The sequence below is a fragment of the Cherax quadricarinatus genome, chromosome 15, assembly GCF_038502225.1.
Source record: "Cherax quadricarinatus isolate ZL_2023a chromosome 15, ASM3850222v1, whole genome shotgun sequence".
Lineage (NCBI taxonomy): Eukaryota > Metazoa > Arthropoda > Malacostraca > Decapoda > Parastacidae > Cherax > Cherax quadricarinatus.
In genome coordinates, this window is record NC_091306.1 from 42,980,695 (window position 1) to 42,994,395 (window position 13,701).

The following is a 13,701-nucleotide window of genomic DNA, read 5'->3' on the forward strand; positions in this document are numbered from 1 at the left end:
TTGAAATAGGTAAATTGGCAGTTTCTTGTACTTAATCGACAGAATAAAGAGTTCTAGCGAAATAGATATATATATATATAAATGGGAATTGACACAGTTACTTTTTGCTGATGATACTGTGCTTATGGGAGATTCTAAAGAAAAATGGCAAAGGTTAGTGGATGAGTTTGGGAGTGTGTGTAAAGGTAGAAAGTTGAAAGTGAACATAGATAAGAGTAAGGTGATGAGAGTATCAAATGATTTAGATAAAGAAAAATTGGATATCAAATTGGGGAGGAGGAGTATGGAAGAAGTGAATGTTTTCAGATACTTGGGAGTTGACGTGTCGGCGGATGGATTTATGAAGGATGAGGTTAATCATAGAATTGATGTGGGAAAAAAGGTGAGTGGTGCGTTGAGGTATATGTGGAGACAAAAAACGTTATCTGTGGAGGCAAAGAAGGGAATGTATGAAAGATAGTAGTACCAACACTCTTATATGGGTGTGAAGCTTGGGTTGTGAATGCAGCAGCGAGGAGGCGGTTGGAGGCAGTGATGTCCTGTCTAAGGGCAATGTGTGGTGTAAATATTATGCAAAAAATTCGGAGTGTGGAAATTAGGAGAAGGTGTGGAGTTAATAAAAGTGTTAGTCAGAGGGCTGAAGAAGGGTTGCTGAGGTGCTTTGGTCATTTAGAGAGAATGGATCAAAGTAGAATGACATGGAGAGCGTATAAGCCTGTAGGGGAAGGAAGGTGGGGTAGGGTTCGTCCTCGAAAAGGTTGGAGGGAGGGGGTAAAGGAGGTTTTGTGGGCGAGGGGCTTGGACTTCCAGCAAGCGTGCATGAGCGTGTTCGATAGGAGTGAATGGAGACGAATGGTATTTGGGACCTGACGAGCTGTTGGAGTGTGAGCAGGGTAATATTTAGTGAAGGGATTCAGGGAAACCGGTTATTTTATATAGTCGGACTTGAGTCCTGGAAATGGGAAGTACAATGCCTGCACTTTAAATGAGGGATTCGGGATATTAGCAGTTTGGAGGGATATGTTGTGTATCTTTATGCGTATATACTTCTAAACTGTTGTGTTCTGAGCACCTCTGCAAAAACAGTGATTATGTGTGAGTGTGGTGAAAGTGTTGAATGATGATGAAAGTATTTTCGTTTTGGGGATTTTCTTTCTTTTTGGGTCACCTTGCCTCGGTGGGAGACGACCAACTTGTTGAAAAAAAAAATATATATATATATATACACATACACATGGTAATGAAAATTTACACAAACATTTTTAAATATTTATTTTTACAAACACGTATCGGGGATTATAATTATAATAAATAATAATTATTATTATCATTATATTATTATTATTACGTGAAGTGTTCAACCTGTGTGGTGGAGGCTCGATCCTCCGTCCACTAACAGTGAACAAACATGCTACCATAAAGTCTGTATTCAACATATTTCAAGAAGCATATTGTCACATTAAAACAAAAGTCGAGTCAATCAATACATGTATGTTTGGCTATCACAGAGTATTACATATGTCTGTATTCAAAACATATCACAAAATATTACAAAAATATATTACATTAATGTAAATTCATTGGAAGAATGGAGCAGTGACACAGGCCTACTGGCCTATGCCCAGCATGGGCCTAGTATACTATTAATATAATGATGTCAGAAACTTCATAAATATATAGTCTGCATTACCATTATGACATCGTTTGACTAGTTTCCCAGTAAAGGAATTCCAATCAATTTGGCCGATTTAACATCTCCCAGGGTTACTATACTTCGTTATTTTGAGACACGCTTTAAGACCAGATTCCATTTTTTTCCCTCCAGAAATTTGCAGCTGTACAAGATTCTTCGTCAGTTCCTTCCGACTTTACATAATTTCTGACGCAGGGTATTTCACCTGCTACCAGGGCCATACTAAGGAATGTGTTTTAGGGGCTGCAGCCCAGGGCCCTCCAGAAACGTTCTCAAAAACTCTCAATTATGTTTGGAAGAAATTTGCTTCCGAAGTACGCAAAACAAATGTTTGAATTTAAACTGTGGTCATCCTTGTAAAAATATATTTAATGTTTCTTTAACTTGTTATTCGTTTGAAAAAATCACTAGGGGCCCCTCACAGTACCAAGAGCTCAGGGGCCCCTCACAGTACCAAGAGCTCAGGGGCCCCCTCACAGTACCAAGAGCTCAGGGGCCCCCTCACAGTACCAAGAGCTCAGGGGCCCCCTCACAGTACCAAGAGCTCAGGGGCCCCCTCACAGTACCAAGAGCTCAGGGGCCCCTCACAGTACCAAGAGCTCAGGGGCCCCTCACAGTACCAAGAGCTCAGGGGCCTGACAAACAAAGTCGCTCCACCACCTCCCCTTTCTTGTTCTTTTCAATTAAGGGGAGAATTTAACGAGCGAATAGAAAATGGGTAACCAAGGAGAACACAATAATCACAAAACGCTCAATCAACCTGATTTCAACAGTGAAAAAGAAAGGTTATTAAAATCAATAGAAGCGGAGACGTTGAGAAGCCACTTTGATGAGCATTATTTTATTAATGATTCTCCAGGCGGATTTATAAGGTGAAGCTACAAACCTTTAGCAAGTCATCCCAGGTATTTAATAAAGAATATGATGTCATCTAATCGGATTTCAGTAAGGCTTTTGTAGAATATCATACTATTGAAGGTACATGATACTTACAATACACACGCATACATGTAAACATGAGAAGGGGTCACTAGCCCCTTGCTCCTGGCATTTTAATCGCCTCTTACGACATGCATGGGTTACTGATATATATATATATATATATATATATATATATATATATATATATATATATATATATATATATATATATATATATATATATATATATATATATATATATATATATATATATATATATATATATATATAAGATCCAAGTGATACACTATTGATATAAAGGTGGCACATACGGTACATGTTGTTACGTGTGTATCACCGATTATAAGGCGAAAATCTCATCCAGCTCCTCAGAGCTGGGGCGTGTGCCCAAAATACAGCAGGCATTACCCCTTTGAACAGCCGCACTGAGCCGCTGGAACAGAAAACTAGCTGCCCTGGGATCCCTAGTTACCCTGATGAGTCTTTTTCCCAGCTCCATATATATATATATATATATATATATATATATATATATATATATATATATATATATATATATATATATATATATATATATATATATATATATATATATACCTCCATAACCCATGAACGGGGGTATCGAACCGCGGCCCGTAAATAAACAGGCCATCATTCTACCTTCTCGGCTGATCTGAGCTTCTAATAGAGAATTGTTAGAAGTATTTTACATACTTGCTTGCATTAGAGGCACCATCTGTAATCCAACTGGCGACTTCTCCACAGCCTAGGAGCTTTAACAGTAAGTTTATTCTCACCTCCCTCAAAGTCACATAATCCACGAACTCAGATTGGCCGAGACGGTAGAGGGTCGACGCGTTAATTTACAGTCCGCGGTTCGATCCTACCTAATAATCTATCTTTGTTCATTGATAGTTGTTTAATACAACTTGATCTGAATTGGGAATGCAGATTTAGAAAGGATATAATAATACATTGACTTACAGAGAGAGTTCTAAACGAGTGGAATATTCTGATATGATAGAGTTAAAACTTTGGGTAACTTTCAAAATGGGTTTGACAAATATGAGTGAGAAGGCTTGGATTTGATAATATGTCTAGTATGCACCAGTAGGCCTACTGCAAAAGAGACGTTTGTTCAGAATGTTACGATAGCCATGACATACAATTAATACATTCTCCTTCCCTCCCTCAGCCTACTGCTTTCCTGCTGGTTTCCTCCACGACGAGGAAGGTGAAGATAACACCCAAGCAACTGATGGCGCTGTAGAACCAGTAGAGTCCAGCTTGTGAGAGTGTTTCTTGCATGGGGGAGTAGAGTTGAAGACCCATGAAGGCAAACACAGTGCCGAAGATGTAACACAAGGAAGATGCCTGCCAGGGAACACATCTCTTATTTGTGGGTGAACTAGGATACACAGTAGTTATAACAGTTGTGCCACAACTAGGATACACAGTAGTTATAACAATTGTGCCACAGAACTAGGACTACACAGTAGTTATAACAATTGTGCCACAGAACTAGGACTACACAGTAGTTATAACAATTGTGCCACAGAACTAGGACTACACGGTAGTTATAACAATTGTGCCACAGAACTAGGACTACACGGTAGTTATAACAATTGTACCACAACTAGGATACACAGTAGTTATAACAATTGTACCACAACTAGGATACACAGTAGTTATAACAATTGTACCACAACTAGGACTACACGGTAGTTATAATAATTGTACCACAACTAGGATACACAGTAGTTATAACAATTGTACCAAAACTAGGATACACAGTAGTTATAACAATTGTACCACAACTAGGATACACAGTAGTTATAACAATTGTGCCACAACTAGGATACACAGTAGTTATAACAACTGTACCACAACTAGGACTACACAGTAGTTATAACAATTGTGCCACAGAACTAGGATGCACAGTAGTTATAACAATTGTGCCACAGAACTAGGATACACAGTAGTTATAACAACTGTGCCACAGAACTAGGATGCACAGTAGTTATAACAATTGTGCCACAACTAGGATACACAGTAGTTATAACAATTGTGCCACAGAACTAGGACTACACAGTAGTTATAACAATTGTGCCACAGAACTAGGATGCACAGTAGTTATAATTGTGCCACAGAACTAGGATGCACAGTAGTTATAATTGTGCCACAGAACTAGGATGCACAGTAGTTATAACAATTGTGCCACACAACTAGGACTACACAGTAGTTATAACAACTGTGCCACAGAACTAGGATGCACAGTAGTTATAACAATTGTGCCACAGTAGAAACTTCTACGTTGACCGTCTTTAGTGAAGCTAAAATTAATTTTATAATAATGGCAACACTAACTGTAAAGAAATAGTTTTAACACTCGGACCTCCAATGGAAATAAGTCATTTTGACTTTTTTTGGGTCATCCAAAGTAATTTACTCTATGAATGGTAAGTGTACTTGTGTGTACCTATGCCTAAATAAACTTACTAACATCACAAATTTTGAAAATATTATGACAGCCTTCAATTTATTAATTGGCCAATGGCATTATTTACAATGTATTAAAATTATCTAAAAAAAAAAAAAAATTATTAGGTCTTAGGAACTTCCAAAATAATTGGAGAGGACGTAAGCCATTTTACTAATAGAAAAAAACATTAGCTGAATTAAAATTTTTTTTTTAAGACAACGTCCCGCCTCGTGTCCAAGCTTTCCTGAGTATATATAGAGTACAGGGTAAACATGGATGTATATATAGAGTACACGATAAACATGGGTGTTGTGGAAAATTTTGATAATTTTCCTGTGATTTGGGTTTAATAATTAAAGTGGATAATAGTGTTTATCAAGTAGCGTTAATGTGATTTTGAAATTTGGTAAGTCTCAGGGGAGCTAACATATCCCCTATAATATCATTATTTATTGTAATCAGTTAATTAAGTAAAATGTAATTGTTGTATTGTTGGAAAAGTTAATATTCTGATAAAGGAAAATGTATTACATACCTGGAAGTGTCACTGAATTTAAATAAAAATGTATACAAAATAGGAGAGAGGGAGAAGCAAATATGGCGGTATTGGAAGTCTAATTAACGATTTGGTGAATGTTTCTCGAATTTACAATGTCCTTTAGTAATATTAGCGGACCATTCACCGTTACAAGTGAAGACGAAACATCTGGAAGGGTACAGATATATAAAACGAAACCATAAAGGATGATATGGAGGAAAAACAGGACGCGATAGGTGGATGTCGCCATGTTGGTTCTTCCCTTTCATTATAGAATTAATATACGTCTCCCGGTCTGTATTACCTCCACACAACAAGTAAGGCAGCTAGGCCAATTTTAGTTGCCTCTATTTTGGGAGGCATTAGGATATATCACCAACGTAATAAATGGATAAGTATTGTACTTAATAATTTGAAAATTAGTAGTTTAAACAAAATACTTTAATCCGTCATCACATAACCTTCATAATTACAAGTCCACTAATTAGCCATTATTACTGACGTAAATTTTCATAATATATAGGAACCAAATGTTCCTAATCCAGGGTTCCGGAGTTACTTGGGGAGCTGAGACGGTGGGCATTGGAGGAGGGCCATTGTTTGCAATCTCAGTGTACCTGAAGTCCCATAAGCCTCTTAAATATATCTTGTTGATTCATAGGTACTCTCCCAGTCTGGGCCTTTTCCAGATGGTGACCAGGCCTTGGGTCGCTGTTTTGGGAGTGTCTGAGACCTATGTCTGCAATGGGAGGAGGCACAAGTACCTCTTCATCTTATGGGACCAGCTGTCCCGAGGCCTAGCCCTATCTCAGCCCTCAAGGGGCTCGTAGGGAGAAGCTAGGCCTCTTATCTGGCACCTTCCCTGCCCAAGGGGGGCTTGTGGGAATGTCCTCGCTTAATCTTGTACTCTTTATATACGGTCTGGAGTTTACCTGGAGTTTACCTGGAGAGAGTTTCGGGGGTCAACGCCCCCGCGGCCCGGTCTGTGACCAGGCCTCCTGGTGGATCAGCGCCTGATCAACCAGGCTGTTGCTGCTGGCTGCACGCAAACCAACGTACGAGCCACAGCCCGGCTGATCAGGAACTGACTTTAGGTGCTTGTCCAGTGCCAGCTTGAAGACTGCCAGGGGTCTGTTGGTAATCCCCCTTATGTGTGCTGGGAGGCAGTTGAACAGTCTCGGGCCCCTGACACTTATTGTATGGTCTCTTAACGTGCTAGTGACACCCCTGCTTTTCATTGGGGGGATGGTGCATCGTCTGCCAAGTCTTTTGCTTTCGTAGTGAGTGATTTTCGTGTGCAAGTTCGGTACTAGTCCCTCTAGGATTTTCCAGGTGTATATAATCATGTATCTCTCCCTCCTGCGTTCCAGGGAATACAGGTTTAGAAACCTCAAGCGCTCCCAGTAACTGAGGTGTTTTATCTCCGTTATGCGCGCCGTGAAAGTTCTCTGTACATTTTCTAGGTCGGCAATTTCACCTGCCTTGAAAGGTGCTGTTAGAGTGCAGCAATATTCCAGCCTAGATAGAACAAGTGACCTGAAGAGTGTCATCATGGGCTTGGCCTCCCTAGTTTTGAAGGTTCTCATTATCCATCCTGTCATTTATCTAGCAGATGCGATTGATACAATGTTATGGTCCTTGAAGGTGAGATCCTCCGACATAATCACTCCCAGGTCTTTGACGTTGGTGTTTCGCTCTATTTTGTGACCAGAATTTGTTTTGTACTCTGATGAAGATTTAATTTCCTCATGTTTACCATATCTGAGTAATTGAAATTTCTCATCGTTGAACTTCATATTGTTTTCTGCAGCCCACTGAAAGATTTGGTTGATGTCCGCCTGGAGCCTTGCAGTGTCTGCAATGGAAGACACTGTCATGCAGATTCGGGTGTCATCTGCAAAGGAAGACACGGTGCTGTGGCTGACATCCTTGTCTATGTCGGATATGAGGATGAGGAACAAGATGGGAGCTAGTACTGTGCCTTGTGGAACAGAGCTTTTCACCGTAGCTGCCTCGGACTTTACTCTGTTGACGACTACTCTCTGTGTTCTGTTAGTGAGGAAATTATAGATCCATCGACCGACTTTTCCTGTTATTCCTTTAGCGCGCATTTTGTGCGCTATTACGCCATGGTCACACTTGTCGAAGGCTTTTGCAAAGTCTGTATATATTACATCTGCATTCTTTTTGTCTTCTAGTGCATTTAGGACCTTGTCGTAGTGATCCAGTAGTTGAGACAGACAGGAGCGACCTGTTCTAAACCCATGTTGCCCTGGGTTGTGTAACTGATGGGTTTCTAGATGGGTGGTGATCTTGCTTCTTAGGACCCTTTCAAAGATTTTTATGATATGGGATGTTAGTGCTATTGGTCTGTAGTTCTTTGCTGTTGCTTTACTGCCCCCTTTGTGGAGTGGGGCTATGTCTGTTGTTTTTAGTAACTGAGGGACGACCCCCGTGTCCATGCTCCCTCTCCATAGGATGGAAAAAGCTCGTGATAGGGGCTTCTTGCAGTTCTTGATGAACACAGAGTTCCATGAGTCTGGCCCTGGGGCAGAGTGCATGGGCATGTCATTTATCGCCTGTTCGAAGTCATTTGGCGTCAGGATAACATCGGATAGGCTTGTGTTAATCAAATTTTGTGGCTCTCTCATAAAAAATTCATTTTGATCTTCGACTCTCAGTCTGGTCAGCGGCTTGCTAAAAACTGAGTCATATTGGGACTTGAGTAGCTCACTCATTTCCTTACTGTCATCTGTGTAGGACCCATCTTGTTTAAGTAGGGGCCCAATACTGGGCGTTGTTCTCGATTTTGATTTGGCATAGGAGAAGAAATACTTTGGGTTTCTTTCAATTTCATTTATAGCTTTTAGTTCTTCCCGCGATTCCTGACTCCTAAAGGATTCTTTTAGCTTAAGTTCGATGCTTGCTATTTCTCTGACCAGTGTCTCCCTGCGCATTTCAGATATATTGACCTCTTTTAGCCGCTCTGTTATTCTTTTCCGTCGCCTGTAAAGGGAGCGCCTGTCTCTTTCTATTTTACATCTACTCCTCCTTTTTCTTAGAGGAATAAGCCTTGTGCATACATCGAGTGCCACCGAGTTAATCTGTTCTAGGCATAAGTTTGGGTCTGTGTTGCTTAGTCTATTAGAAATTATGTGGGAGATTTTTCAAGAGTACACAATCTCGAATTAACCATCCACCCACACACTGATGCTGATGTATCTTAACATGGGTGTATAAAGATTGAAGATTATTTCAGCATAATACAATGTTTTTCCAGAGGTGGGTGACATTCAGGTGTGCATCATGTTTGCCGTATACGCTATATATACACCTGTTTGTATACGGTACATGTTGTTACGTGTGTATCACCGATTATAAGGCGAAAATCTCATCCAGCTCCTCAGAGCTGGGGCGTGTGCCCAAAATACAGCAGGCATTACCCCTTTGAACAGCCGCACTGAGCCGCTGGAACAGAAAACTAGCTGCCCTAGGATCCCTAGTTACCCTGATGAGTCTTTTTCCCAGCTCCTTAAGGAATTTAGATGCACTCTTTCCCCATGAGCCAAGGGTCTCTGAGCCTATGGGAACAAACATATAATGATGGGCAAGTTCTCCATATTTTCTAGACTTTTGGGACTCCCTGAAGCTGGCAGCTGCCCCTCCTTCCTCCCTGGTGTATTGGAGATAGGTATCAGCCAAGGTAGATGCACATGTATAGTCCCACACCACCTGCTTCCCATCTGTCCAGGCTTGAAGGGTGATACCATCTGGATGCTTCTGGCTGCCATCAGATCTGCATAGTTGGGGTGGCTCCCTTACTGCTGGGCATCCAGCTGTTGTGAGGCTCCTCTTGATAATGTTATTAACCTCCTCATGTCTTGCAATCTTTCCCTCGGATTTACGGCACACAAGACCATGGTACCCGAATCGGTCTGCTGCTTCACTGCCACAAATACACCTGTGTTCGGCGAGAATAGGGGCAGCAAGTCGAAGGGCAACACCGATGCGGATGGTCTGTGGGTCGAGACGTGTGCCAAGGCTGGAGTTGGGAACAGCCAACAGAAAGTCCCCAGCATGAGGGGCTCTCACTGCCAGGAGGCGGGCTCTATCCTTCCCTGACACACTCTGAAGCATTGTTGAGGCAATATTTTCCACTATTGGACCATCCCAGTGCGATTGTTTGTAGTTGTTGGGGGGAGCAGGTCTGGCTCCAGAGCCCGTTAGATTATCCCAGATCATTGCTCCGTCAATGAATTTTTGATCCTGGACTCCTATCTTGTCCCTAAGCTGTTCAGGGAGAATCGCTGCTACAAGCTCTCTGGATGCAATACACGAGGACAGAAAAGCAGGTAACGCAATCTGTGATGACTTGCGGACACCAATGCCTCCTAGTCTGACTGGAAGTGTAGCTTGGTTCCACTGCCCGTCTTCTAGAGTAAGGTTAAGTACTTTCGTAAAAATCTGCCTCAGAATACTGTCATATTCGTGCAGTATAGGGTTATCATATGAAGGTGCACATCTTAGGAAATATGTCAACCTGGGCAGACTCAAGCACTTTGTGAGAAGGTACAAGGCATCGTGGGTGTCCAGATTGCCTATTCGTTGTTCCATTCTCCTTAACTCTTCCAATTTCTTCCTGAGAATTGTGTCAATGGCATTGCTTCCCAGAGGTGCTCCTAGCAAGACACTATTTGTGGGGGCAATGACTGCTGCTCCTGGTAGTTTTGATCTCACTGCATTTATCACTTGTTGACTGACTGAGATGATTTCACATTTGGATGGATTCAGGATGAGACCCATTTCCTGTCCCCGTGTCATTACCTGTGTAAGGTCATGTAGGAGGGACTCTTTTGTACCTGCTAGTGTGCCATCATCTAGGAACCAGATGTTTAGCTCGCTGGTCAGTCTGACTGTGATTTCCCTAACTGCTATACAGAAGAGAAATGGTGCAAGAGGATCTCCTTGTTGGACACCCTCCGATGATGTAATTTCATGCTCTCCAAAGAGAAGCATTGATTCCTTGCTATACCCAGCTGAAACAAAAGGGAAGAGACCAGGGAAATGTTCTTGTACTGCTGCTAATACCACGTCTCTTTTCAGGAGATTGAACGCATTCTTGAAATCTAATTTTACCACTGCATTGTCCTCAGGCAGGTTGTTGATATACGCCCTTGTTGCATGAACCGCTGCTTCACTTCCTTGAGAGACCCCAAAGTCAAGCTTGTTTGGTTGAAGCATCATGGCTGCCTGTGCACGAATACTTCGGACAGCAGCTTTGGATACGAGGCGGCGTAACGTGTTGCCTACTGCAATTGGCCGAATTCCTCCATCCTTCTTTTTAAGTGCACAAAGTGTTGCACCAAAAAAGAAAGGTCTAATTTCATCAGGGATCAGACCAGCCAAGGAATTGTTGACGAACCTTGTGATCTCTGAAAGCAGTGTCTCTGCAATTTCCCCAATAACTGGATTAACCATTTCCTTTAAATGCTGTGGCCTTATTCCAGTGTAACCCCCAGCAGAGCCAGATGGGAACGACATTATTGCTTTATATGAGTACACGGCAAACGGGTGTATATATAGCGTATACGGCAAACATGGGTGTATATAGAGTACACGGTAAACATGGGTGTAGTATATTTAGAGAAAACATGTGACGAACCGTGTGACGCTGCCTTCATTAACTTAACGTCAGAACCTGCCAACTGTAAACTTCCTGAGCGCCTTGGTCTTAATAAAGGTGTTCGTAGTATGAATGAGGGCACAACCAAGAATTTTTTTTTCCTGTTTTTATCTTTTTCCCTAATAACGAGACTAACTTTTAGGCAGAGCCGTTTTAAAACGTGGAAGTCAGGCAGATACGCATTTGAGTTCGCTGATATGTACTGCTTGATCGTCAGCTGATTCACCCACACACATGTCAGACGTACCTGGCCACGGATATTGGTAGGAAAATACTCAGCGCACAGGATGAAAGGCACGGGATGGGCTCCCATGTTGATAGCAAACATCACTACCAACACGCACGTCAGGGGAATCCAGCTCAACCTGCAACAGACACGACTGTTATGATGTGTGCTGGGAAGTATTACCAGGGACTTATTTTGGTATAATTCAAAACAAACTACATAGTCATCTTTTATAATGTCCGCGGTGAGTTACTTCGCTGTCCACTCACTTGACCATGAGGTGCCATGAATTACCAGCTGTGTTGAAAATTCTAACAATAACTGAACAGTTTAACACATCCCAAACCTTTGTTATTAATCAATGTTTTAGTTGTGGGGCTATTTTCATCAGCTAATATCCATGACAGGAGTAATTACATGGGATAGCCTCATTCCTTTCCTGTTTCATATGTATATGAACTTGCCCGAATGGAGCCGTAAAAATTCCCTTTGTTTTGAGTAAAATCCATATCATTAAAACTGTGACAATCATAAATCCTAGACGTCAGACTTTGCTCTAGAGCAGAAACAGTAAGTATCAACTCATTCCTTACGTGGAAAAAAAAAAGGTCCACGCTGGCTGGTGAAACCCATTTCATCAATACCCAATTTGGGTCCGATTAGTGTAAACTCTCGAATTTGGGGGTAAACACGGGTAAGCTAATTTATCCTAAAATTATCTGACATTTCCACCCCCCCCATAAAAAAATACATGCAAGTTATTGATTTTAGTGATGTAAAATTTATTGCTAATTTAATATTCGTACGTATTTGTGCATCCACTGTCTGACGACCCTAGTGTTTAGCCTATTATTATTACTGGTTACACTGTGGCTCCACATAAAAACAATACAATCCAGTATTAAATGTGTCTCCCATTGAATAAATATTAAAATAGACTTTGAACTATGGAATTACATCACATTACAGGAGGTTATGTATCGGAGGTTGAGAACTGCATGGCCAATCTGCTTATACAGTTCTCAACTGCCTGTACCCATGGGCCAGTTATAAAAATAACTTTCCACATACTATTTTCAATGTAAATTCTCCATATGGACACTCATAAATGCTCTTCAACCAGATTTAATTTTTGCTATATTAATATTTGTCATTATTTATACAAGCCATATGTACACTTTTGTAAATATGCTCTGCTACCAGGGTACCTTAAACATTTAAGCTATTCTGAAAGCTAATCCATATGGTTTCAGGAATGGTCTGTATGAATCTAAGTGGAGAGCACCTTCATCTAGTAATGGCTGACCAGTGTTTGAACTCTGAAGCCGATTGGATAAGTTGTTCTGAAGTTATAAGCAAAAACCTTAGATGGGTTGAGAAACCATAAACAAACAGATGGACGGCTCGTACATCACGCCGTCCATCTGTTCACTCAACGCAGATTTATAAATGATAAAAACATGAATTTCGATATTTTTCAGTTTTCTTTTTGCATTTGTATTAGTTTAAAAATATATTTATTTCTTGAAGAAAAAAAATTGTTTTATTTAACTGAAGATAGGTCAATTTGACAACAGTTCCCGACAGATTTCCCCACACACACAAACTAAACTGGATAGGTACTGTGGAAAATTACATTTACCTGGATGAATCTCATTACATACATACAAGTAAATGGTAACAAAGATAATTATTATTTATCAAAGTTACAGAGACAAGTAGGAATTTTTAGGACACCTGGGTCGCATAAATGTCCCCCTTCGATACCTACCATCTATCTCTCCACAAGTTGCTCTAGACCTATATTAATTGCAAATGAAATGTACATACACACCAGGAATTTTGGTAAAATTATTATAATTTTTGTGGACTGTATATTAAAATTAATAAATGATTACATATACACATTTATATAACAGAAGGAGAATTTATAATCATAACACTCATCAATTTGTCTGGAGATTATTGTGTGTCATACTCAAAAAAACCCTGTCTACATTTATGATAATACTGGCCAGAACTATAAACATAAATATATTGACAGGACTTAGCTGGGGGTAATATCCTGTTTTCATCTAATTACGGAGTCCTGTCCAATCGCCTGATTCTCTCGTTATGCAGGACTGCAATTCCAACA

At 40.7% G+C, this 13,701-nt stretch overlaps 1 protein-coding gene across 3 annotated transcripts in view; it reads right to left on the reverse strand.

The window, feature by feature from the left end:
• Positions 1-1,257: 1,257 nt before the first annotated feature.
• Positions 1,258-13,701, reverse strand: part of LOC128703312 (facilitated trehalose transporter Tret1-like) — a 50,273-nt gene continuing 37,829 nt past the window's right edge. For all 3 annotated transcript variants that reach the window (XM_053797926.2, XM_053797928.2, XM_053797927.2), the window contains exons 6-7: positions 11,586-11,703; positions 1,258-4,009 (exon numbers count right to left, since the gene is read on the reverse strand). In XM_053797926.2, coding sequence (XP_053653901.1) covers positions 3,827-4,009; positions 11,586-11,703 — 301 coding nt within the window. In that variant the 3' untranslated portion in view covers positions 1,258-3,826. The remainder of the gene's footprint in view (positions 4,010-11,585; positions 11,704-13,701) is intronic.